Here is a 26,948-nt window from a genome sequence, read left to right on the forward strand (position 1 = left end):
TCCTTGATCTATCCACTTATCCAATAATACTTGTAGGTAATTCATAGATTATATACATGAGTAGGTCATTTTCACTAAGCAAAACAACAGTTTTTGACAAAATGACATTTTTCTTTTTTTTTTTTTTTTGTTGTCTTATAATTTTATTTTAGAAGATTTCAGGCCTGTTAATTGCTAATATTATTATTATATATTACTTTTTTTTTTATAAATTTTATTGTTATATTCCCCATACAATTGCAGCCCCCCATTCTGACCCCAATCCCTCCCCTCCCGCCCCTGCCCCCCTAAAAGTGTCTCTGGTTCATAGTTTTTTGTTGATTTTGATTTTCACTTTCTTATAGTTATTCATTTTCCTGGTCCCTTATTTAAGTTTTCTAGATTCCTGCTATGAGTGAGACCATCCGGTATTTTTCTTTTTCTTTTTGGCTTATTTCGCTGAGCATGATCCCTTCCAGCGCCATCCATGTTGCAGCAAATTGCATGTGTTTATCTTTTTTGAATGCTGAGTAATATTCCATGGTATATATGTACCACATCTTCTTGATCCAATCATCTATTTTTGGGCATTTGGGTTGTTTCCAAAGCTTAGCTATTGTAAACAGTGCTGCTATAAACATAGGGGTGCAGGTGTTCTTTGGAATTGATGTTTCTGTGTCCTTTGGGTAAATACCTAGGAGTGGAATTGCTGGATCATATGGAAGCTCTATGTTTAGTAGGTCCAGAAATCTCCATACAGCTTTCCACAATGGTTGGACCAGTTTGCACTCCCACCAACAGTGCACAAGAGTTCCTTTTTCTCCACACCCTCGCCAACATTTGTTGTTGCTAGTTTTTTTAATATGTGCCATTCTCACTGGTGTAAGATGGTATCTCATGGTAGTTTTGATTTGCATTTCCCTGATGACAAGTGATGTTGAACATTTTTGCATATGCCTGTTGGCCATTTGCATTTCCTCTTCAGAGAAGTTTCTTTTAAGCTCTTCTGCCCATTTTTTGACTGGATTATTTTCTTTGTTGTTGTTGAGTCTCATCAGCTCTTTGCAGATTTTTGTGATCAGTCCTTTATCATTAGTGTTGGGTACAAAAATGTTCTCCCAGTTGGTGGGGTTTCTCTTTGTTTTTGTTATTGTCTCTTTTGCTGTGCAAAAGCTCTTTAATTTGATGTAGTCCCAGCTGTTTATCTTTGCCTTCACTATCACTGCTTTGGGTGATGTGTCTGTAAAGATGTCTTTGATGTGCAAATCACGTAGTGTTTCGCCTATATTTCCTTCTATATATTTTATGGTTTCAGGTCTTATGTCTAGTTCTTTAATCCATTTTGAGTTGATTTTTGTGTATGGTGTGAGGTGGTGGTCAAGCTTCATTCTTTTGCATGTAGCGACCCAGTTTTCCCAGCACCATTTATTGAACAAACTTTCTTTGCTCCAATGCATATTCTTTGCTCCTTTGTCAAAGATTAGTTGACCATAAATCTGTGGGTTTATTTCTGGATTTTCTATTCGATTCCATTGGTCTGTATGTCTGTTCTTGTTCCAATACCATGCAGTTTTGATGATTATGGCTTTGTAGTATAGTTTGAAGTCTGGGAGTCTGATGCCTCCATTCCCTTCTTTTTTTTTTAGGAGAGCTTTGGCTATTCGGGGTTTTTTGTGATTCCATATGAATTTCATCAATAATTGTTCTATTTCTTTGAAGAATGACATTGAAATTTTGATTGGAATAGCATTGAATCTGTATATTGCTTTTGGAAGGATGGCCATTTTAATAATGTTTATTCTTCCAATCCATGAGCAGGGGATGTCTCTCCATTTCTTTGTGTCTTCTTCTATTTCTTTTAACAGTGACAAAACGACATTTTTCACACAAATATATAACATCAGTAACAGATCAAATTTCACTTCATTCCATAGCTATTCATTCCAAGGAATCATCATTGATTGCCCGAAGCATTTAAAACTTTGTCAAAGTAAGTCTAAGCTGTCCCATTAAATCAAAACTTATTGCTTTCTCACAAATAAAGCTACTTCTTTAGACCTAGAACTAACTCAAGACAAAAGTTTCTCTCCACAGGATCCCAAGAACAAGGTAGGTTTCATTACTAGACTTCCACCCAGGACTAAACCGACTTGCAGTGCCCTTCATCACCATCAGAACTGTCCAACAGAAATGAAGTATAAGTGATTATTAGCCATGGTCAGTCCACGTAACATCGAATTTCCAAATGCAGAGCCAAATAGTTGCAAAGTGTTTTTCCATACCCAGAATATATTGCATAAAGTTGTAAAAGTGGGTAATAGAAGTGAATATTTTTTTTCCTGATACACACATACTATAATAGAATTTTCAAAATGCTATTAATCATGGCTAAATATAGTCATGCAGCAGAAACCAGAGATTACACACACACACACCCCAAGTCAAAGTTTCTAGTTATTATATAAATGCCACTGTTACCCTTTAGAAGATGACTCAAAGATTTTCTAACAACTAGTTTAAAAATGTTAAATGAAGAAATATATATTCCTCCTACACAAGAAATGTCTATATAAACCTTTGATTTTAAGTTTTCTATGACATTCTACCATGACAAAAGTTTAACTTCAAAAAAAATACAGAATATCCAGAGCCATTTTTAAACTGACATTACTCACTAAAATTATAAATACAATTATTCACCTTATTAAGAAAAGGAATAAGGATAAATCCATATGTATGCAATTATGATTAATTATGTCCTACTTGAAGCTTGTTATCAGCAACATCAGTGGTTCTCACAGATAGATAGGGGATGAAGAGAGGAGCTGCCCACCCGGTAGCACACCAAGACAGTCCCCAAGAGCAAAAACTGTTTTACAGAAAATGTCACTCTGTTGAGAAACTGTGCCACATCAATACCCAAATATAAAAGGAACTTTTAAGTCTGGAGCCTACTCTCAGATGCAAAAAAAAAAAAAAAAAAAAAAAGCTATTGCTTTAAATAGACAGAAGAAGTTTTTGTAGGGTCTTGTTTTAAGAAACAAGCAATAAGAAGTACCATGACCCAGTGCTGAAGGGTAAGTATGAAGAGCTGTAGCAAGCAAGTTAGTGTCTGGGCTGTAATCTCAGAGAACCTTGGAAGGATGGGGGGTGGGGGGAGAGAGAAGGGGAAGAGTGAGGAGCTCAGACTTCAAGAGAATATATAATGAAGTCTATTGTCAGGGAAAGGAAGAAAAAAAACACTAAAAGCACACAAAACACATGTGTCTTGTTACCTCATGACTCCTATATCATTTAATCAGTCAAATCCAATCACTGGATAGTTTAACAAGCTCTATTTTCCTCTCCATTTCACTGCTGAGATGGGTCCACATTATTACTCAGATGGAGCATTACTGCAATTTCCAAACTCATTTCACTTCCCTCAAACTCTTTCTGTAATCCATCTCATGGAGATAGTCATCATTTTAATATTCAAATCGGATCATCTTTTTCCCTATTAGAATTCAAAGACTGTCTCTTAAGAGAAATTGAAGGGGAAAAAAATCAGAAAAGATTAATGAATTCAGACTTACTACATATGATCGCACAGATACTGGAAAAGGCAAATTTAAGTGGTTCTGTTCAATTGAAAGTTGACAATAAAAGGTCTGGAATTCAGGAGAAAGCAGTCTGGGCATGAGATACAGATTTGTGAGATAGTATGCTGTCAGAATTAAAATGTGTACATGCAAATCACTGTGCTAAGCGAAGTTAGTCTCAAAATTCCATGTTGCAAGATTCCATTTATAAAGTAAACAATAAAAGAAAAATACAGGAACCGAGAATTCATCAGTGGCTGCCAGGGATCAGGAGTGGAAGAGTCTAAACACAAAGGGGGGCCTCCCCTGGTGGCGCAGCGGTTGAGCGCTGGGCTGCAAAGCTGCCCGCAGCCTCTGCAGCCCCTGCAGCACAGGTTTGATGCCTGGCTGCCGGCAAGGGTCCCACATGGCGCGACACACCTCTCCTATGGCACCTACTGCTCCCCTAAGCAGTGTATTTCGTCAGTCTGCCTGTTCTGTTCCCCACTCTGGTGGATTCTCTCACCCTCCCATGCTTCTGACTGTACCAGTGCTTGTATAAATAAATAAATAAATAAATCATTAAAAAAAAATAATAAATAAACACAAAGGAACAGAAGAAAGAATTCCTTGGAGTATTAGGACAGTTTTGTATTCTACTATGGTGATGATTACAAGAATCTACAGACTATTCCCAGAAAAGTGATTACAAGAATCTACAGACTATATTTCCAGAAAAGTGAATTTTACTATTTGTACTTTTTATTTTTTAATACAAAAATTAAACAATGTGGGCATGATTGCAACTGTGCACAAGTAATCTCAGCGATTACTGAAGTAAAAGGAAACACATTTGAAGGATGGGGAGAGGTACCTGAAAAGGGAATAGCCAAAAAGGTAAGAGTAGGGTCATAGAAACCAAGGTAGATTCCAAGAAGGATAAGCTGGTTAACTCTGTCAAATTTAACAAGGACATATTTGGCACACAGTGGTATACTGCAATACAACTGTGTTAATGTCCTAGAGTTAGCACAAACTCCATGGTTCATAAGAAGACTGCCTTGATTTCAGGTACCAGTCCAGTTCCTAGGTCACTCATACTTCTGACCAACTGGCTACAAACCTCTGAGGTTTCCACAAGCCCCAATCAAGTTCAATATTTTACTACAATAATGCAAACAATTGAAGAAGATAAATGCACTATGACTATATTTTTTTACAACTGATACAAGTCAGTCAAATGAAGAAACACAAAATGTGAGATCTGGTAAAGTGCAGAAAACAAAGCCTCTGTGGCACCCTTTCTCCATGAAGTCAAGGAGCACCCTGCTTCAGCACATCACCAAATTCACCAACTAGGTAGTTCCCCTGACCTTCAGTGTCCAGAGACTTTATTGGGATTGCAGTATGTAGGAATGATTTACTGAATCATTGGTTATGTGAATGATCTCAGTCTCCAGCCCCATGTCTCTCCTCCCAAATATTGGACTAGTTCAAAGTTCCAATCATCTATCACACCATTGGCTTGGTGGTTTGCACCCATCCAGAGTCATCTTATCTCATCAGCATAAACTCAGGAGTCATTTAGGGGGTTCAGGAAAAGCAAAGACCCTACTATTACAGAGAAAATTTCAAGGATTTCAATCATCCCTGCAAGGACAATCATCCAAGGACAAAGACCAGTCAAATTATTATACAATACTAAAAATGTACATTTACTTTTTGGATTACTAAATCACAGGTGATTCTGGACAGAGTAGTCAGAGGGGAGAAAAGAGGCAGATTGCTATGTACAGAGGAATAAATTGGAGGTGAGGAAATGGAAGCAATAAATGGGACTTATTACTATGAAAATCTGATGAGGAAAAAGATAACATGACCATACATGCAAGAACAGAGAGGTGAATAAAGAAAGAGATGCAAGAAACTAAGGAAATGTCTTCCCTCCTGAACAAATTTTGAGGATGTTGCTTTGCTGATGTAAGGTCAGTTTCACTTCATGCTGCTACCAGCAGTTTTAGAGTACAATAACAGTTCATTAGTCCTTCTAAAAATGACTCCACATTTTTTGGGCTATTCAATGCTTCAATTTATTTTACTCCTTCTCACATTACCCCTATAACAATGTTCTTGTTACTACTTGTACATCTCTTAAAACTATGCAGAAATATAAGAACTTTCTCACTTGTTAAAACTAAAGGCTATTGTTAACCCAAAGCACCTTCTTCCGTCTTAATTGTATTTTAACCATCATATTTCATTATTCCTATGGCGTTTTCTGGGAAGACATATTTTTAACTTTAAAATTACTTTAATCCATAGGAAAAAAATTTGATTCAAGATTAAAATACTTTCAAAAGGCACACTTCTAAAAATAAGCTGTTAGTAAAAATTTCTCCTGGCTTTCTCGATTTCTTCAAATGCAAGTGCTTTTTCAAAACATCCAGCATGTCAATTGTCAAAAAATAGAAGTCTTTTCATCTTTAAAGATTAAGTATTCCTAAATTTGGTCATTTTAGTCTCCTGAGGTAATTTAGCTTTATCAATCTGAGTTTCTTTAACCTAAAAGTTTAAGTTAAAATACCATTTTTTTTAACATATATCAAAGACACAGGAGGCTGTCACAGTGTCTAACTTATCTTAGGAAAATATTTATCTAAAAAGGAACTTTCAGTAGAGCTTGAAAATTAAGAGCTATGAAAACAAAAAGAATTATTTAACAGGTTAAGTCTTTATATAACAGCTTTTAAGAGAACATAGGAAAAGTTCAAAGTAACCATAGAAAAAAATTGTGAAGTAGCACAGGTTAAGCTACTTTTGTTCAGTGCAGCCTTTTGCAATTTATTTGCCACAGGTTAAAGAGATGCTAATACTTCTACCAATAAAAAAATTTCATTTTCTAGTACAAGTCTCAGTTAGAATTTACAATATTGTAAGCAAGAGTATGCAGGAAGCAGTGCCTTATTTCCTAAAGCTACTCAAGCAGTCAACGCAAGAAAAGTTATAGTTAGTCAAAAATACTACTGTCTCCATGGATAAGTATGAATTCTTTAGAGAAGACCATTCCAGATTAGTTGAATGTAGTCTTCCATTGCCTTTAAGTTTTTTCACAATTCTCAGAAATTAAAAGCAAAATCATGCGTCTATATAAAAGTTTAAGTAGGTTGTTTTCCAGTGACACCATGCCCCCTTCCACAGAGGAAAAAGTTATATATTTGTAAATTCACTTTAACATTCCTTAACTCTACATAACTTTGTGTTTCTTAAGCTTGTAATCCTCATTAATAAGTAAAATCCTTAACATATGCTCACATATACTTTCTTGAAAATTATACCTTAACACTATGAAAAACAAGTAATATTTTTAAAAGGTACCATATTTTTGAAGCTTACTTCAAAGTAAGTCATAAAGTTTTTGCTTGAAAATAGTTTCTTAAAGTAATCAGAATGATTTGCAGATTCATTAAAATAAAGTTTTGTATATGATGCATAATGTGATTGAACCTTCTAAACTGTGTTCTGATTAACTAACAAAAAATAGATAGTCTGAAAGGAATTCCAAGAAATCTGCAAACCACTGCTATACATTTTAATGTTTTCATATTAAGTAACCTGTTAAAAAGTTGCATTCTCAGCATATTAATTAGAGCAAGATAAAAGACCTCTTCTGCCTTTAAAGCAAAGAATCACTTTATGGACAACCTCTTGTGAATAATCTCTTTAACACTCAACAAAAAAAACCTACAAAAATGTGTTAATTTTACAGTGAACTTGAGCAGTATTTTTCAAACAGGCAACAAAGGTAGAGCCATAATTTCATGCACATTTAATATGCATTAGAATTTCCAACTATCTGTCCAAATTATCTACTGTTCCCTAGCAGTTTTCTGAAATTTGTAAATTTTTATTCTAATTCCTGAAAGTTACAAACTCTGCTCTATTTTTCCTCCTGACCGCCATGTAAGTGATCACTGAGGTGCCTAGAGGAGAGGAACAGAACACAGAAAAGGCACAAGAGCTATGACAAGTTTATGATCATTAATGTTCCTGGACCACAATGTCCACTGCATTAAAATATCATGCAGGGCCTCCCCGGTGGCGCAGCGGTTGAGCGCTGGGTTGCGAAGCTGCCTGCAGTCTCCGCAGCGCTGGTTCAATCCCCGGCTGCTCCCCGGCCACCAGAGGAGGGTCCCACATGGCGCGCAGACCTCTCCTGCCGCCCGCTGCTCCCCTCAGCAGTGTACTTCGGTCCTTCTGCCTGCTCTGCTCCCTGCTCTGGCTCTGGTGAATTCTCTCACCCTCCCGCGTCTGACTGTACCCAGTGCTTGTATAAACAAAACACACAAACAAATAAATAAATAAAACATGCCTCTATTAAAAAAATATATCATGCAGAATTCACATTTAAAGTGTTTTATTTGATTTATGGAATTAGTATACAAGTATAATTTTAAAATAATTTCAAGTTATAGAAGAGCTGAAATTAGGGGCAATTTCCTTACAAAGAAAACACAGTACATCATCAAGATGAGCCACAGATGAGGTTCTTTGCTTCATTCCCAAGAGGAAGATCCAACGTTCAGTTAAAGGGATGCTTGGCTAAGAGAATCCCAAAGATTAGATTGAGACAGAAACACCCATAGACATCACAGATCAACATGGACTGCACAAAAGGTAACATAACATGGAGAACACTCACACTTCATAGGTGGACAGAAATTGCCAGCAAAGAATAAGAATAGTATATCCTGCAAGACACTCTTTCATATACAGGAGAGAGAAACAAAGCCATTCCCAAACAAAAGTTGAGAGTTTGCTGATACTAAATTGAACAACAGCGAGTCCACACAAAAAAAGGAATAAATAAAACCAGAAAGCTAAAGGCAAAATGACAATAGCAGACCCTCACATATCAACAATCACCTTTAACATAAATCAAAAGGCACAGAGTGACACTGGTTGGATCATTAAAATTGAAATTTCTGCTATGCAAAGGAGACTCATCTGAGCTCCAAGATAAATGTTTGCTCAAAGTAAAAAGATGGAAAACAATCCCACAAGCAAACAAAGCCATAAAAAAGGCAGGGAAAGCCATACAGGTATCAAATAAAACAGGCTTTCAGCTAAAACATCTAACAAGAGACAGGGAAGGTCATTATATAATAACTAATCAACCCTATCCATCAGGAAGACATAACACTTATTTATATGTACATGTGTGTGTATGTGTATACATGCATCAAACAGAGGTAAGACAAAAATACATAAATATAAATAAACTATTAACAAACTTTAATACAGACATTGACAGAAATACAAGCAGTAGTGGGCCTCCCCAGTGGCGCAGTGGGTTGAGCACAAAGCTGTGAAGCTGTCCGCAGCCTCTGCAATGCGGGTTCGATTTCTGGCCAGCCAGGGAGATTCCCACATGGCACAGCACACCTCTCCTGACTCGCCCCCTGCTCCCTTCAGCAATGTCTTCGGTCCATCTGCCTGTTCTGCTCCCCGCTCTATCTCTGGTGAATTCTCTCACCCTCCCACACCTCTGAGCTGTAACCCAGTTCTTGTATAAATAAATAAATCTTAAAAAAAAAAAAAAGAAAAAAAATGCAAGCAGTAGTAGGGAACTTCAACTCCCTACTTACATCAATGGGCAGATCAACCCGACATAAAATCAACAAGGAAACTACCTTAAACACGTAATTAGACCAGATGGGTTTAATTGACATTCATAGGGTCCTGAATGCAAAAAAAAAAAAAAAAAAAGAGGGAAAATAAAGCAAAAAAAAAAAAAAAAAAAGAGTACACATTGCTCTCAAGTGCATACAGAACATTCTCAGGATAACTCACATACATATTTGGGTCACAAAACAAACAAATAAATTCATGAAATTCATGAGGATTGAAAAATCACATATATTCTCAGATCACAATGCTATCAAACTAGAAATCAACAACAAAAATAAAAGAGGGAGAACCTCAACTATGTGGAGACTAAACAACCTACTAGTAAATGACTAATGGAGTAACAAGGATATGAAAACAGAAATTAAAAAATACCTCAAATCAAAAAAATATACAAGCTGCCAGAACTTTATGGGATGCAGGAAAAGTAATGTCAAAAAGTATACAGCAATACAGATCAACATCAAGACAAGATCAAGAAAGATCTCCATAAATAATCTAACTCTCCATCTTTAAGAACTAGAAAAACAAACGAAGCCAAATGTCACTAAGAGGAAGGAAATAATAAAAGTTTGAACAAAAATTAAATAGAAATGATAAAGTGCAAGAAAATCAATAAAAACAAAAGCTGGTACTTTTAAAAGAAAATAGTGAAGCCTCTAGCTTGGTTTACTAAGGAAAAAAAAGGGAGAAAAGTCTAATGTGAAGAAGTTACAACAGACATCTCAGAATTACGGAGCATCGTTAAGAGACCCCAAAGCAATCCTGACAAAGAAAATCAGAGGTATCACTCTTTCAGATTTCAAACTATACTCCAAAACAATAGTAATTAATCAAAACAGAATGGCATTGCAATCAAAATAGACACATATCAATGGAACAGTACTGAGAGACCAGAATTTAACTGTCCATATAAGTGTGGGATTATCTCTGACAAAGGTGTCACGATTATACAATGGAGAAAGGAATGCCATATGCGAAAGAATGGAAACTAGACCACTATCTTACACCCTACACAAAAATTAACTCATACTGGATTAAGACTAGGATGTAAGACCTGAGAGCATCAAAAATATATAAAGAAAATATAGGCAAAATACTCCACAACCTATTCTCAACAAAATGGGACATGAACAATATGGGCAAGTGCTCCAGTCACCACTGTAACCCCAGTCCCTGCTGCAGGCCCAGCCCCAGCTCCAGGCTCAGCCCCAGCCTCCATGGCAGTAGTAGCTACACAGCAGCTCCCGTCCAGGTCCAGACCTCTGCACTGGCCCGAACACAGACTCCTCACGCAGTAGCTGCTTGTCCTATTCTTCCAGGGCCCTTTCTCAACAGTGGCATGGACCAGATAGTAACAAGTAGGGCACTACCCAAGTCATCAGGCCATTGCTGGGAACTGTTGACAAGCACTCAGTGGAGGTCACAAACTGCTTCTCGGTGCTGAACAAGACAGAAAGTGTGATGGCTGTTGACATGGAATTTGCTAAGAACATGTATGAACTGCACAAGAAAGTCTCCAAATAAGCTCATGCTGGACTGGTACACTATAGACCATGACATCACAGAGCACTCTGTGTTAATATATGAGTGCTACAGCTGAAGCCTCTAACCCCACTCACCTCCCTGTGGGCAGAGTCTCTAGAATAGCCATGTGAGCATCAAGACCTAGATCAGCACTTTTTACATGAACATGAAGATGTGATCAGCACTTTAATGTGTGTCCCTGGGAGGACCATGAGGATGATGGTCACCTCTGATGGTGAAACGTGTGTTATGACACTGAATGTATTTAACTGAGCATAAAGACATGTTTTAGCCACACCCAGGTGACTGGACTCTCAAGTGACTTGCAGCAAGTAGGAGGAGCTCAGGCTCACATTCAGCATGCCCTAAGCGCAGTACTGCAATATGCAGAGGATGGACCATCTGGGAGTCCTGCAGACAACACCCTGGGTCACTTCTTGATAAGTCTGGTTAGCCAAGTACCTAAAGTAGTTCCTAATGACTTCAAGGCCAAGCTCATGAGTGACATCAGTGACCTGCTTATAGTGGCCTACATGGCCAATCTCACGCAATCCCATATAACCCTCAATGAAAACTTGTAAAGCTGTGAATAGTTCCCAAAAGCATTCCTGTCACTCTAAGCCCCAACACTAGGACTCAGAATGGAATAAAGCTGAATGGTTTCTTTTTGGTTTAAAACACACTGAGTCAGTCAACTGCCTATGACTCTAAAACATATGCTATCTTTTATTTAAAAAAAAAAAAAAAACCACTCTATGACATTGGCTTCTGTGATGTCTTTGGAGACTCGACTACAAAGCAAGTGAAAAAAAGTTAAAATTAACAAATGAAGTACATCGAACTGAACACCTTCTACACAGAGAAAGAAACCATCACAAAAAAACAGAATACACCCTACTGAAATGGAAGAAAATATTTGTACATCATACATCTGGCAAGGGAGGGACTCCTATCCAATAGCTACAAAAATCTCATAGGACTCAGCAAGAAAACAACCCAATCAAAAATAAATAAATAAATAAATAAATAAATAAATAAGCAAAAGCATTAAATAGGCATTTCTCCAAAGGCATACGGATGGTCAAATGGCACATGAAAAAGTGCTCATCAACACAGATCAGGTTAAAGCAAATCCCAACCATAATGAAATATCACCTCACACCTAAGAGAATGGCCCATTTCAAGAAGAATGGAAACAACAAGTGTTGGCAAGGATGTGGAGAACTAGGAATCCTCTTATACAGTTGCTGGGAGCATAGACTGGTCAGCCCCTATGTTGAGGTTTCTAAAATTATTAAACATAGATCCATAGCATGATCCTGAAATTGTACTGTGTATAATTGAAATTGTCGGTGTATAATTGACACCAACTCGAAGAATACAAAAACACTAATGTGACGGGATATATGCACTCCTATGTTCACTGCAGTACTATTCACAATCACCCACAATGGTATACTAATTAGCTATTTAAACAACATAGAACTAGAGAGGATTAAGCTAAGTGAAACAAGTATATGAAGGAAATACTGGGTGTCCTCACTCATGTGGCATATTAAGAATACCACAAAGGAACAGACAAAACTAAACCAAAACAAACCCAAGAAATCTGACTTTAGAACTGAGATGACCAGAGAAGCAGGGATGGTGGTGGAGAGCAAAAGCAGGGAGGGGGGCGGGGCAAAGGAAAAGGTGGAGAATTTTTGGTTCTTTGCTCCTGGAAATGTTTCATATTGTGGTGACACCCATCTGAAGAGGTGTAAGTCTATACTCCTAAATGACAATGTTACCTTCATAAAAGAAATATTAATAAGAAAAAACTAAAATTCAAAAACACTTCATTAAAGACAAATCAGACTATCTTTCCAAAACGGATATTCTGTTACTTCCTACCACCAGTTATGAAGGCTTAAGTAAGTGACTCCTTCCATTCGTCTGCAATGTGTGGAGGAAACTATTACTTAGATAATTCATCTTAAAATGCAATTTTTTAATTATAGCATTATTCTAAAGACCATGTATATTTCCAATCCTAAAAATAACCTTAAAAATATTAGCACCTGGGCCTCCCCTGGTGGCGCAGCGGTTGAGTGCTGGGCTGCGAAGCTGCCCGCAGGGCCTGTTTGATCCCCGGCCACCAGTGAGGGTCCCACATGGTGCGGCAGACCTCTCCTGCAGCACCCGCTGCTCCCCTCAGCAGTGTTTCGTCAGTCTGCCTGTTCTGTTGCCTGCTCTGGCTCTGGTGGATTCTCTCCCCCTCCCCCTCCCACGCTTCTGACTGTACCCAGCGCTTGTATAAGTAAATAAATAAATCTTTTTTAAAAAATTTAAAAAATATATTAGCACCTGCATTTTATAAATAAGGAATATGGGCTCAAAGAGTTGAAAAATTTGAACACATTACATATAACACTAGCAAAACTAAGAATAGTTTATCTCTAGACTTTTTACTTTTATACTAAACCAAATATATGCAATGTATTTTTCACATTGTCTAACATTTAGACTACAAATTTAAATTTATTATCTAGTACCTTATATTGCCAGGTAATTTTTTTATAAATAAGATAAAAAAGAAAGATGCTTCAGAGATTATAATAAGTCTTATGCTATCCTGTGTTAATTTTGATGAAATAATGAAAACAGAATTCTCTGTCATCTTATGATTTACTTTAAGAAGTGTGAAATTTTTGCCTGGCTCTTTATTCTAGAAAATAAACCTCTGAAAATTCAAAAGACAAAATGTAAATACAATGAGTCATTAATGTGAATACAATGAGTCATTATTTGTTAATTTTATGTACATTAGACTTTTGAAAGATTTTTTAGATAACAGTTAATTAAGGTGATTTCCTATCCATACTCTAAAGACTAACACATTTTTCTTCATATAGCTCACATGCCATTATGATAAATGACTATAGGCAAAGAAATTCCAGAACAGTCTCAGTCTATAAACAATCAACTTCCTAAAACAAATTACCATGACATAGCTAGATGATCATGCCTAATAAATAGCTTGACAGGCATAATTCTATCAAAAATCAGCAAGTGAACCAATCACATTATAGTGCTTATCCCTTTTATCCATCTAGGAAGTAGCAATATTCTTACTTACCCCATGTTTCTGAGCAGCTGTGACAACATCAAGGAGAACATCTTCCTCAACAAATGGTCTCACAGCATCGTGGATAATCACAACTTCTGGCTTACAGAGCTTGGAGCTGGGCTGATCCTCGGCCAGTGCTTTTAGTCCATTAAAAATTGACCTGTGGCGAGTCGCTCCAGCTTCCACTACTGAGATGCGTTTATGCTGGTACTTCTGAATAATAGTATTCATTGCTTCCATATTCTCTCTAGTTACTGCCACGACAATGTCCTTTATCCAACATACTCTAAAAGTAAAGTATGCATACATTTCATATAAATTGATTCTTAAACTGAAGTTAAGCTAATAACAAAAGTGAGTATCTAATAAGTACTATATATCTTCATAAAGATTAAAAACAAAATTAATAACAAAGTCAGTTTTATTTATTTATATTAAATCTAGTAGAAAGAGTTAAAAAAATTAATCTGGGTATTTCATACTACAAACAGACACATGGAATTTCACAGTATACGGTGTGAAATTACTGTATATAATGAAAAATATATTGGGAGTTTAGACATACCTATACACCAAAGATTTCTGACAGAAGTTGAATGTGAAGAGAATATCAGTAGATTGAAAGAAAATGTGACAGGATAATGCTTTTACATTGCTTTTCGAATTATTTTTCAATAGCAACAGTTCAAAGCATTTTTGACTTCCAAATGTGTGCTCTTTCAAGGGAGTTATTAATTGGCAACAAAGTTGGACAACTAATCTAAGTAAACTTTGTCAACATCAAGGTGGAATACGATAGCTTAAACCGGGACACTAAATTTCTATAAATATGAATCAAGCTCAAAATTGACAAACTCATTTAATGAAATTTAAAGCAAATGAAATTAATCTTTCAAAGCACACACCAAAAAAGATCAAGCGCTTTTTTTTCTGTTGTATCTAAGACTTTTTCTTAAAGAGCTACTGGTGAACTCAACTATCAGAAGTACACAGAATTGAATGATGTCTGCATTAAGGAAATTTGGCAGACTTCTCTTAAACACCAGTGCTAACATCAGCTAATGTCAATACAGATTCAGTGTTGTACTGTAAACAGGCTCAAACCAGGAAAACTTTCCCTGAAGTCACTTTAACATTCACTGGAATTGTTAGCCTGTGAGATCCTCTATATTCACTGCTAGGCAGCTAAGCCTACGAGATAGAAAAGGGGTATAAAAATTACTAAGCGATGCTTCATTGATTTACTCAATAATTAACAATATCCTACTTTCTGTTATTGAACAAACTATTCCTATAACAGAAAATCTCATTCTGCCTGTGGTTACGATGCCACACTTCAAAACCAAAAGCTACTCTGTGGATATAGTGGCTCTTCCTTTTAAGTTCATTCCTTTAGCTAATGTGTATTCAACAGAGAATAAATAATTAGTATTGCGTATACAATGGAAATAGTCACTGCTTTCAAGAGTTTAGAGATGAAGCCAGTAAGAACACCAATAAATAACTGCAAGTTGTGATCAAGTGAAGAAGTGCAGGTTCCAGAACCCCAGGCAAGTTGAGTATCTGACCAGCACACAGAAGGCCAATATCATGCTCCCTAAAGAAACAGAGTTGCTTCCATGCAAATGGCAAACATTGGGAAAATAGGAACAGGGATTTAGAGGGAGAAGGAGGGGGCTTGTGTAAACAGAATCCATGGCCTGGTGATGAGGGGTAGGAGGAAGTAGTAGGAGTTCAGAGAGCAAGGGGAAATAGAGCCCATAAACAAGCTGGAAGTTCAACCAAGGGCTAGCTGGACAAGACCATGGGTACCTCCCTGGGGTTTTAGTCCATAATCCTACAAAGGAAGCCATGGAAAATCTTCATATGAGAGGGCATTTACACTGGGGGAAAAAAAAAAAAAACTCTCTTTCCCCAATATTCTAAGCACTATTTTATGACAAGATGGGAACTGAGGTAGAACAGAATAGCACCCAAAAGACATTCACTTCCTAATTCCCAAAGCTTATGAACGTTACCTTACATGCCAAAAGGAACTCTGCAGATGTAATTAAGTTAAGGATTTTGAGATGGGAAGATCATCCATGATTATCTGGGTGGATCCAATATAATCATGACCTTTGATGTGAAATTGAAACAGGAGAATCAAAATATAACAATAAAAGCAGAGGTCAGGGTGATACAGGACTTCAAGTCCAAGAAGCAGGGAACCTCCAGAACATGGAAATGACAAAGAAATGGATGGTCTCCCATCTCCAGAAGGAATACAGCAATGTCAACACCTTGATTTTAGCCCAGTGAAACTGATTTTGGACTTCTGATCTATAGAAGATGTAAGATACTAAACTTGTATTGCTCAGTTCATGGAATATTTTAACAACAGCAATAAGGAAGCAATTTAAGGGCATAGATGTTAACCTGATTGCAAGAAAGAAAATAGGATGGAGACAAAGAATGCAGTAAGGCAGGGTAGGAGGCTGCTTCAAGAGTCTAGGCAAGATGATGAAGACAGCCTGACTAACAGATGGAGCTTGCAGATGGGAATTTAAGAGATAAAGTAGAGGTATTCAGCTACAGGTGTCAGTAAGAAAGACTGACAAAATAAATATCCCATAAAATGGCTAACATCAATTAAGTATTTATTATGTTTAAGTATCATCCATATTCTAATTTATGTAATCCTCACAACACTATACTGTCTCTCATAATATGGGAAACTTAGGTGATACAGAGCTACATTACACTGTATTTTTACCATCTTATGCCAAAATACTTGAAGCAGGAAAAACATTGTTACAAATACAACATTCCATTTCATCTTCTAGAATATAGACTCCATGGTAACAAGGACAATATCTGTTTCTCTCATTACTTTATACCTAAATTCTAGTAGGTATCAATATTTTTTTCAATAAGTAACTTTGGCCCATCTTATCTACCTAAAGCAGTGTAATATCTTAGAACACAGTTTATAAAAATGCAGGAAGTACTGTTCATTAACCTGGTTTGCTACAAAGATTTAAAATAAAAATAATCTTCCCCTTGCAATGTGAGGTTGCTGATTATTTTGTTTTGAGGCATTTGACTCTTCACTCTGATTTCTAAATCTTAAAGCTCCTGGTGGACCTGGATTATTTATGTTTTATCTGACACCTAGAGGAATTTTAATCAAAAGTAAAGAAACATTGCAGTTATATTCACAGAATACCAAAGAATAAAATATATAGTGATCTATGAAGCAATTAAAAGGATTCTGGAATAAGACTAAGTGTAGGTGGCTTTTTGTTTTGTAACCCCCGCTCCTTTCACTGCAAATACAACAATTGATTGAACTCACAATTGGGCCTCCCTGGTGGCGCAAGGGGTTAAGAGGCAACCTATGAAGCTATCTGCAGCCACTGAAGCGCGGGTTCGATTCCCAGCCAGCCAGAGAACAACCTCTGGCCTGTACCCCAACTCTTGTATGCATAAATAAATACATCTTTAAAAAAAAAAAGAGCTTACAATTGACACACTATACTTAAAAAAGCCTTTAGCAAGTAAAGTTCCTCAACGCCTCTCTAAATATAGGATCCCCAAGGTCCTGTTCTCACAACCATACCTGTGACACAGGCAGTCATCTCTTCCATAATTGCACCATCTCTTAGCTGATCTCCTCCTTCGCATCTCATCCCAACACAATCCATTCTCACCACTTCCACCTGATTTTTCTCAAATGCAAACCTGGGGCCATCTCCTGCTGGCTCTTGAGCAAGGCCCTGCAATACCTGAATACCTCAGTCTACTTCTTACACCACTGGGTCTCTGCCATGCTCTTCTTCCTCTACTGACCACATTCTCTCTCTCAACCAGGTCTTTGCATATGCTGCTTCTCTTTCCTGTTATCACTACCCCACATCTTTATCATGCCCCTTCCCCACCACTCCTTGTTCATTCATACTTGTTCTTCAGCTTTCAATTTATATGGCCTCTTTCAGGAAGTCTTCCCTGTTATATTGGGTAGGATATCCCTGCTCTAGGCTTTCTTATCACCAGAAAGTCCCATCAGACATGATACTGTACTGTTTCAATTCCAGCTCCCCCAACAGATTGCCAACTCATAAGAAGAAAAAACTATACCCCAGAGCTTGGTGTGTGCTAAACTTTTAGTAAAATTAATAAGAGAAAGAACAGCTAAGAGGCTTGAAGTCTTTGCTAGCAGCCATGCACTGTAGAACATTTTACCTACAATATCTCACTTAAATACATATCAGCTTTGTGATGTTGGTTATTATTATCTCTATTTACAGATCTACTGGCCTGCTCATGACCACGCATCTAGGAAATGAAGACACCCGACTGGTCCCCCCAGTATGACTATGGAGCTCTCACTGTTAACCACCGTAAATGCACTAACACTGTCAGAGAGGGAGGTCATAAAATCCAAGAGCAAAAAGATCATGTCTAGATCATTGTATCTCCCACATTTCATTTCTATTATCAGTGATAAACCACATAACTTTGCTGCTTTTGTGGTCAAAATGGTCACATTTCTTTTAACTTCTTATAATTCAAAAGTAGGCATCCATTTGTTCATTTATTCATTCAACAAATATCAAGCAAGCATTTAGCCTTTGCCAGGCAAATGTTAGATACTGGGGATACAGTAATGAAGACTTATAGAATTCATGACCTCACATATGGTATGTCAATAAATACCTGTTAAGTGAATAAAGGAAGCTTCAAAAATTGGAAATAAACTGCTCTTGTAGAAAAAAATTAAAGGTAACATCACACTATGTTTGGTTTTAATTACAATAGGGCTGTATTTTGTACCAGCCAGCTAATTAAAACTCTTTTCAACTAAATCAGTGGCAGGATTGCTCCATAAGGCAAAGGCTTAACTTGTCCCCAAAGCTTGCCATCTCTCTTACTTTTCATAGCAAATTCCACCATAAAAAAATAGGTTAAAAGCCAATTTAAAGACATTCTGCTATTTCTTGATGAAAAATTACATTGAATTAAATGTTGAAATATATATTAAAAGGTGGGCTATTGCTTTGACATGGTGTAATCATTCAGGTATCTAATCAATGAATAAATTAATGATGCCCCAAAGGCAAATTCCACTTTTATAAGAATGTTTTGAAATAGTTATACAGTAATTCTCTATGTTCCATCAAACAGAAAGTAGCCAAGGTAGATGAAAATAATAACAAATAGATGTATTTATGGTCTCAGCATGTTTCACACAATTGTATGATACTCTAAACATAAAATAATGATTTAAACCAATATTTCTCAAACTGCTTATTTCAGAATTCATTAGTGTGTCATGAATCAAGTTAGTAAATTTAGATTAACATTTTTGGGTAAATGAAATAGAAACTGGCATAATAGGAAAGTTACAATGCACAGCAAAAATAGTAAGTACAGGTTTTTGAGAAACTTCCTTTCATATAGGCATGTATGTATGTAAGTATGTGTTTGTCACCTAGTCATGATATAGACTGCACTTCTTAGACCAAGTCACATTAAAGTGTAGAAAATACTGTTTTAGACCGCTCTTAAAAGATAACGGGTTTACTATGCTATTTTGTTCAAAAGCCAAGCATTACCCAGTACTTACAAGCCTTTATAAGTACTGTTTGTATTTCAAAGGATTTACTCACATTCTTTCCTAGTTATAGAATTAAAAGTCTTTTATAGTATTAAGATTTAAATAGGTAGACTCATGGGATTGAAAAAGACCTTAAGTACCTCACACAGTGCTACTGAATATTTGCTGAATCGGTGCATTTGGTCACCCTCCTAAACTCAAGGCAAGTCCACACCAGAGGCTCTATAACAGGATTATATCTTCCTAGCATATTTTTTATTTTTTTATTATTTTTTTAATTTTATATATTTTTTACATCATTTTTCATCTTCGCACAATGTATGCATTTTCATCTTGGTTATAGTGCCCATACAATTCCCACCCCCGCCCCTTGTTTTTATAGGTAAATATAAATCTAACCTCAAGTTCCATTACTCTTACATATATTTTGAGGAAGGAATATCTCAAATATTTTCTCCCAGAACAAGCATTACTTGAAGGAATACGCTTCTGAGTTTAAGAAAGTCAGTTGACTTTTTAAAAATGCTTTTCTAAATAAACACATTTTTTAAAAAAATTTGAAAAATCAAGCCCTGTTAATTCCTCTAAATCTCTCTCACCCAGGCTGCAGAAGTTTGGCCCCAAGGGATGGTGGCAGCTCTGCTCACTGACTTGACAGCTTTCATGGAAATTAAGTCTCTGAATTGTCCCTGAGTCATAATTTATAGATTTCCATCTCTCCATATCCACCCTGGTATTTCTGCAGCCAAGTATTAAAATGGTGTCAAGAGGCTAAGTCCTGATTGCCTTCACAATTTCAAGTCTTACTATCAGCAGGAAGACTTCCTGTTGTCAATTCCAACTTACTAGTTCTGGTCCTAGCTCCTGTCTTCTTACAGGAGGCCAGTGGAGGTCATAGGGAACATAAAAAAAAATCTAATCAACTGACCTTTACAAAATACAGTCCTATTGTAATTTCTGGTACAAACCACAGGCCTATTCCTCCCCTTGACTCGGATTCAATGCTGTATTAATGATTCATGAAGACAAATTTTTTAAAATCAAATATAGGTATTTATATATAAATATATATGTGTGTATATATAATATGTGTGTGTGTCACTCAACTGAAAGCATCCTAAATACCTTTTCTATTCGAGTCCCTAATACAATGAATCCCTAAAATCTGTCAATTCTTCCTCCCAAATATTTCTCATGCCTTCCCGATACCATTTCTAGTATCTTAGCTTAATTTAGGTAATTATATTGCTCATTTGTATTAACATTTTTGTATTAATTTCTAATCTATCTTGTTCAAACAGAATGTGTCACGGTTTTTCAGAAATACAGTAGTACAATTGTTTTTTAAGTACATAAGTAGTAAGATAAGAAACTCAATTTTAAAATTCAGGATTTCCAAAAACATAAACTTACAAATGTACAAAATGGGTTTTTTTCCTTCAGTTCCTCCTGACTTACATCACTCATGCAGACTAACATTAACCAAACTAAAAAGGAACTAAAACACAAGTTAGAATGCCAATATATTAACATGCAAAAATATACAATACTATCACAAAGCCTGGACTGCTTTGTATTGGAGGGACAGCATTTTCTTTTTATGAAAAATTTATATGAAAAGTCAATTTATAATAAGGTTTCAGATCTAGAAACAAGCTTCTTAAGTAGTGTCCTCCACCTAAGAAAATTCAAATCTCACAAGCTATGGGGAACACTATAGCTCTTCCTATACCACCAGCCCACCATCACTATGAATCCTTATAAGCATAGCTAAAGTTTGTGTCTTTAACTTGCTTTTGTTGTTCTCACTTTTTTAAAAAGCTAGTCCAGGATAACTAACCCTCATTAATGAAACTCTTCCCTTAAATATTTGAAACCACAAAGTAATTACTGTTAGGAATTTTAACTTCCCACTTCAGACCTGGGAATATATTTTAAAACAGCAAAATTTGGATAAAGGACTTGATCAACTGTGACTGGATTTTACAACTTAATTACCAGAGTTTTATGCCCCTACTAATGAATACCATCGTCACGTCATTTCTTTACTTGGAGTCACATTTCCTTTCAGAAATGCAGGTCTTAAATAGTTATATAAGGGACTAATACCTTTGATCTTAGTTCCTTATCAGTAAAATAAGAAAAATTCTCTTCAACTACAATCTGTAGCTCAATCATTTATTTCAAATTCCTCTTAAAGGTCAAAAGAAAACTTTTAAACCCCTAAAAACATTTTTAATCAACTTCTTTGAAAGACCCTTGAACCTAATGCAACCCAGAAATTAGTTATTAATACATGTGTCCTTTTACTTACACCCATAATGTACAGATCTGAACTACCAGTTACATAAACTTAAACATAGTATGTGTACATATACACTTAAATACTTATCACATGTATAGATATATATACATACACACACACACACAATTGCTAATTATAATAAGCGTACCTACCAGTTTTACACTCTAAACTCCATCCATCTGAGACTTCAGTCAACATGTCTCAGATATATAAAGTTCAGAGATTTTTGTATATCATTGAATCTAATAATTGGCTTTCTAAGAAATTCACTGACACTCAGAACTTGGCTAAACTAAAAAAATGTATTTTTCCAATTTTATCAGAAGGGAAAAAAACCCAAGTCAATTCACAAAATAGATTTTCTATCAATGTCTCTTCCAACTTCTCAATGATAGCTCAGGCACTTCAGTAAGCAATCTGTTTGACAATTTTAAAACATCCTTGAGGGCCTCCCCGGTTCGATCCCCAGCCCCTGGGCGAGGGTCCCACATGGCGCGCAGACCTCTCCTGCTGCCCGCTGCTCCCCTCAGCAGTGTACTTCGGTCCTTCTGCCTGCTCTGCTCCCCGCTCTGGCTCTGGTGAATTCTCTTACCCTCCCACACTTCTAACTGTACCCAGTGCTTGTATAAATAAATAAATAAATCTTAAAAAAAAAAAAATCCTTGAGTTTTCCTTAGAGGCTAAGAATCTCATCATTCCAAAATGCAGTCTAGCTCTTAATTCTTACTGTGGCATGGAACACCTCACTTAGCCATTACCTGTGCTGGTTCTGAGCTATCCAATAAGTCCCCGCTGTTCTGACACAGACCTGGGAGTCAAACTCCTCCTTTTAAATGCTGTAACCAACTGTCATCTTTTTGGCCATCTCTACGCCACCTTCAGAGGTAACATGGTGCATTAATTCCTGACCCTTTCTAAGTTCCTTTGGCTTCAATCATCTTGCTTCTTCACTGCAGCTGTTCCACCTGAAGGCTATGTTTTGGCTTTCTTGGGGTTTTTAAATCTGTTTGGTTACCACTCTTCTCTCTCCTTCCAGTGTTTTGTTGATCTTTCTAATTTCTGCTCTACCTCCCTGTCATTCATGTTTTCATTTCCATGTAACTATGCATTTTTAGTCACTTTGGATGAATCAGTGAAGAAACAGAAATAAACACATTTAAATGACAGTGGTGCAAAACAAGAAAGGTTCTATTTCTTTATATTTCCCTACTCCATTTTAGGTCTTTCGTGATCTTCTCTTTCCTAGGTCCTAATTAGTTGCATATTGGTTCAAAGTTACAGAATACAAATCAATGCATAAGGTTATTTTTCAACTAATATCTTTAACTTCTCAGTCAGATAATAACAAAGGAATAAAAATTACTCAAAAGTTCTAAGCCCTCCATTAGTGAGACAGCAAAAGTTCAAACATGGAAAATTATAACTTATGAAGGACAAATACAATGAGCCTTTGGAGTCAAATTCTGAACATCATATACTTCCAGTTCTGAAGGCCAAGGAGAACTGATACTTTCTTAATATAACATATCTGACCCACCTGCATGACATCCCATTTTTTTCTTATTTGGAACCCTGAGAGCTGTCCCTTCATAAGAAGCACAGATAATTCCGCCAAAGACCAAAAATAGGAATTTATAAAACACTTTGTTTCTCTTTCCTTATTTGAACTTGTATAGTCTTTCAAGACCGAATGACATAGGCAAATAGCAAGTCTATGAAGCCCATCTATTTAGCAAGAGAAGAGCTTTCCTTTGACAAATGGCCAAGAAGTACCAATCATGTACCCCTGAAACATGGTTTCCAAGGATTTCCTGAGATATATCCAAAATATAAATTATATTCCATACATTCTTCACGAATTGTAATGGAGACAAAACTGAGTCACCAAGTATTTCAAAATAAAGGTTTTGGTTACTATGAAAATTTTATGACTGCTGGTATCAATTAAGTAAATAGAAAACAAGTATCCTGCTTTATTTTCAATAACAAAGCTTTCCAGAACATTCTTTTTTTTTTTTTTTAAAGATTTATTTATTTATACACGCACTGGGTACAGTCAGAAGCAAGGGAGGGTGAGAGAATTAACCAGAGCCAGAGCGGGGAGCAGAGCAGGCACAAGGACCAAAGTACACTGCTGAGGGGAGCAGTGGGCGGCAGGGGAGGTCTGTGCACCATGTAGGACCCGCCTCCAGAGGCCGAGGAACAGCCAGGGATCGAACGGGCGCTGCAGAGGCTGTGGGCAGCTTCGCAACCCTGCGCTCAACCGCTGTGCCACCGGGGAGGCCCCAAACATTCTTTTACTTTAAAAGTGAGTTTCTTTTTAATATTCACCTATCTCAGGCTGCCTCAGAAGACACAAAAAAATGCAAAATAATGCAGGAGGTTTTTTTCATAGAAAGGAAAATTAAAATTTAAAAAGTGCACAATTCCCTACATCTAATTACTAAGTATTCAAAGATTCTACTAGCCAAGAGCCCATCGGGTTCCATAGGATTACCTGCATGTCTGAACTATGCTGTCACAATAGGACACTGGCATGTGATACGTGCAGGATTCATACACAATGGTTTGAAGGCATGCTCCCCTCCCATTACCCTGAAAAATGGAAGACTACAGAGATGAGAAAGACCTGGAACTGTTTCAGTTCTTGCATGAATTTCAGATGTTACCACTGGCCTGGTTACAAGAATCAAGGGTCATTATGTCTCTTTATACTTGTATTTTCCAAATGACAACATTTAGAAAGTAAAAGAATCACTGGGGATGCGATTTGGGCCCTTTGGCTGGTTTCTGGGGCATGTGAAAAATTAAGGGAAGTGAAGGGGGGGGGTGTCTCTTTTCCTGATAACTTGCTACCCTCCTTTGAGTAGACCCTCACTAGCTTCCTTGTCATTCATTACAATTTCCCATTATGTGCCTATACTTACAGACGTGTATGAGCCTTCCTCTGATTGGCATAGCCCAGGAACACTATGCTAAACAGATACCATCTTGAAATACAAACAACTCACACTTCAGTCCAAGGTTTAACATGCTACCACAGCTCCCCTCTCGCTTCATGAAATTTAAACACTCTAACAACATGCACGTAGACCTCTGTACTCCCCACTTCCCACCCCTCCAACCTCACCCACGCTCCATGACTTTACCCAGATGTAAAAAACTAAGTAACAACACGCCCCCTTTCACCCCCAGAGCTCCTCACTACTGCTCCCCTAGATCACCTTCTCCCATTCCCACCCTCCATTTCCTCAATGAGTCCTCTATTTCCGTACAAAATAAAGCGCGATTGGGCCTCAATTCCAGAAATCTAGCACCCTCAAATCTACTTCCCAAGTCAAAGAGTTGGATTAACTTGTGCTCCTCCGCCCACCTGCAGCACCTAGCTATGAGCACAGTCTGCCTGTGATGAAGGGGTTCAATTAAGGTTTGTGAGAGAATGGATAAAATGAACAAAGGCCATGAAACTTGATGTGGGCGTAAAAGTTACAACTCCCACAAGCAGGGGCGAAAGGCTCCCAAAACAGCGCCTCCAAATGAGACCCCACAGGGGTCCCTGAACTAACATCTCTTAGCTCCAACCGTGTCCTCCTCAGCCCAGCTCCGCGCAGCTCAGCCCAGCTCGCGCAAGGCTTGGGGAGCTTCAGGAGCAGCGGGGGCAGCCCCCGCTGCGCGTCCCTCTGTTCCAGCGCCAAAGCCGTTGTCTCCGAGCGGCCGGCAGAAATCCAGCCGAGCTACAATGGCGCTGGCAGTCTCGTGTGGGGTCTGGCTGAGTCTGCGAGAGCCACGGAACAAGTGCCGCGGGTTGCCCTGAGGGGGGCTGGGCTGGGAGCGGGAGGCCGAACCCCGGGACCGCGGGGCGCGCCCGGCGCCGCATTACCTCTCCAGGGCCTGCAGGGTGTAGCTGATGAGCGGCCTCTCCAGGATGGGGCAGAACTGCTTCGGGGTGGGGACGCCCATCCTCTCCCCGCTCCCCCCCGCGGGCAACACCGCGGCCACGGCCGGCGCGCGGAGCCCTGGCTCGGCCCGGGCCGCGCTCGGCGAGGAAGCCGAGGCCGCCTGCGCCGCGCCGGGCAAGCTGCGCAAGCAAGGCCCCGGCTCCGCGGGCCCGCAGGCGCCCGGCAGCCCGCGCTCCATGGCGGCGAGCGGCGAGTGGGGCTACAGGCTCCGCGGCCGCGGGTGTCCTCTGCCGGGGTCGCGGGGTGTAGGGGCGGAAGGGCAGGGGCGCGGGTAGCGCCCACTCGAGCGGCGCGGGCCCGGCGGCTGCGGGACCCCAGGGGACAAACCGGCTGCCTCTCTTCCCTCCTGGCGTGTCTGAGGCCTCTGCCAGCGCCCCCGGGAGGGCTGACTTTCTCGGCTTTTCGCTTCTCCCTTGCAGAACTAGAAATCACCTCGGCTGCATGGGTCAGTCGTATAGCTAAGGCTTCCATTAAACTTAACAAACAGTGACTATACAGTAGAGGTCTGGAACGACCTCCCATTCCTGTTTTGAAGACATTTGGAAGAGATGCGCATTCAAGTCACAGGATGCCACGAAGATGGGCCCCCTGATTTTCACTAAGTTCCCTAGGAGGTGGATGAGATTTTATATGACACAGCAACACCCAAACACCCGTAGTTCTCAAATTTATTTTGAAATTGGATTCATTTGGGGGACTTAAAAGGGCTGAGGCCTCAGAGATTAGGATTTAATTGGTCTAGTGTTTGGCCTAGGTTTTGGAATGTTCTGGAAGATCCCCAGGTGATGATTCTGGTGAGCAGGAACATTTTGGAACCAATAGACTGAAGCATATCTTACCCTTATTGAGTACTGTCGTTGCTTAGCAATGTTTACCATGAAAATGTTTGTGAAGAAATTGGAGTGTCAGCATTTTGTTTTAGGTCCCTAAAATGTAAACTCCATGACAGCAGGGCCTTAACATTGGCTTATACTATTATGTAAGTTTCAGATGTACAACATTGTAAGTCAACTCTGTTGTGTTCACTAACACAAATCTAGTTTCCATCCTTTTCCTACTTTTTTGATTCGGATTGTGTGCCCTGCTCCTGGAATGTAACAGAAGTTTAGCAGATATTTATTCGCTGAATTATGGATTGAATAAATAAATGGTAATTGAAGGTATATGTAATTATTTGCTAATTCATACTTACCCATCTTTACCCATCAATAGTTAAAATTCTGAC

At 38.2% G+C, this 26,948-nt stretch overlaps 1 protein-coding gene and 1 pseudogene across 4 annotated transcripts in view; one reads left to right on the plus strand and one right to left on the minus strand.

Annotated features, from left to right (window-relative positions):
* CRPPA (CDP-L-ribitol pyrophosphorylase A) overlaps positions 1-25,901 on the minus strand; it is a gene marked incomplete at both ends in the record, with an annotated part of 256,119 nt that extends 230,218 nt beyond the window's left edge. For all 3 annotated transcript variants that reach the window (XM_084230762.1, XM_084230761.1, XM_084230760.1), the window contains 2 exons: positions 13,870-14,146; positions 25,645-25,901. In XM_084230762.1, the coding sequence (XP_084086888.1) occupies positions 13,870-14,146; positions 25,645-25,901 (534 nt within the window). The remainder of the gene's footprint in view (positions 1-13,869; positions 14,147-25,644) is intronic.
* On the plus strand, positions 10,180-11,752 carry LOC311168236 (eukaryotic translation initiation factor 3 subunit F-like; annotated as a pseudogene). Its single transcript has 3 exons — positions 10,180-10,274; positions 10,610-10,878; positions 10,934-11,752. The product of its transcript is annotated as a eukaryotic translation initiation factor 3 subunit F-like (transcript).
* Positions 25,902-26,948: the final 1,047 nt, after the last annotated feature.

Source organism: Talpa europaea (genome assembly GCF_964194135.1).
Source record: "Talpa europaea genome assembly, chromosome: 3".
Lineage (NCBI taxonomy): Eukaryota > Metazoa > Chordata > Mammalia > Eulipotyphla > Talpidae > Talpa > Talpa europaea.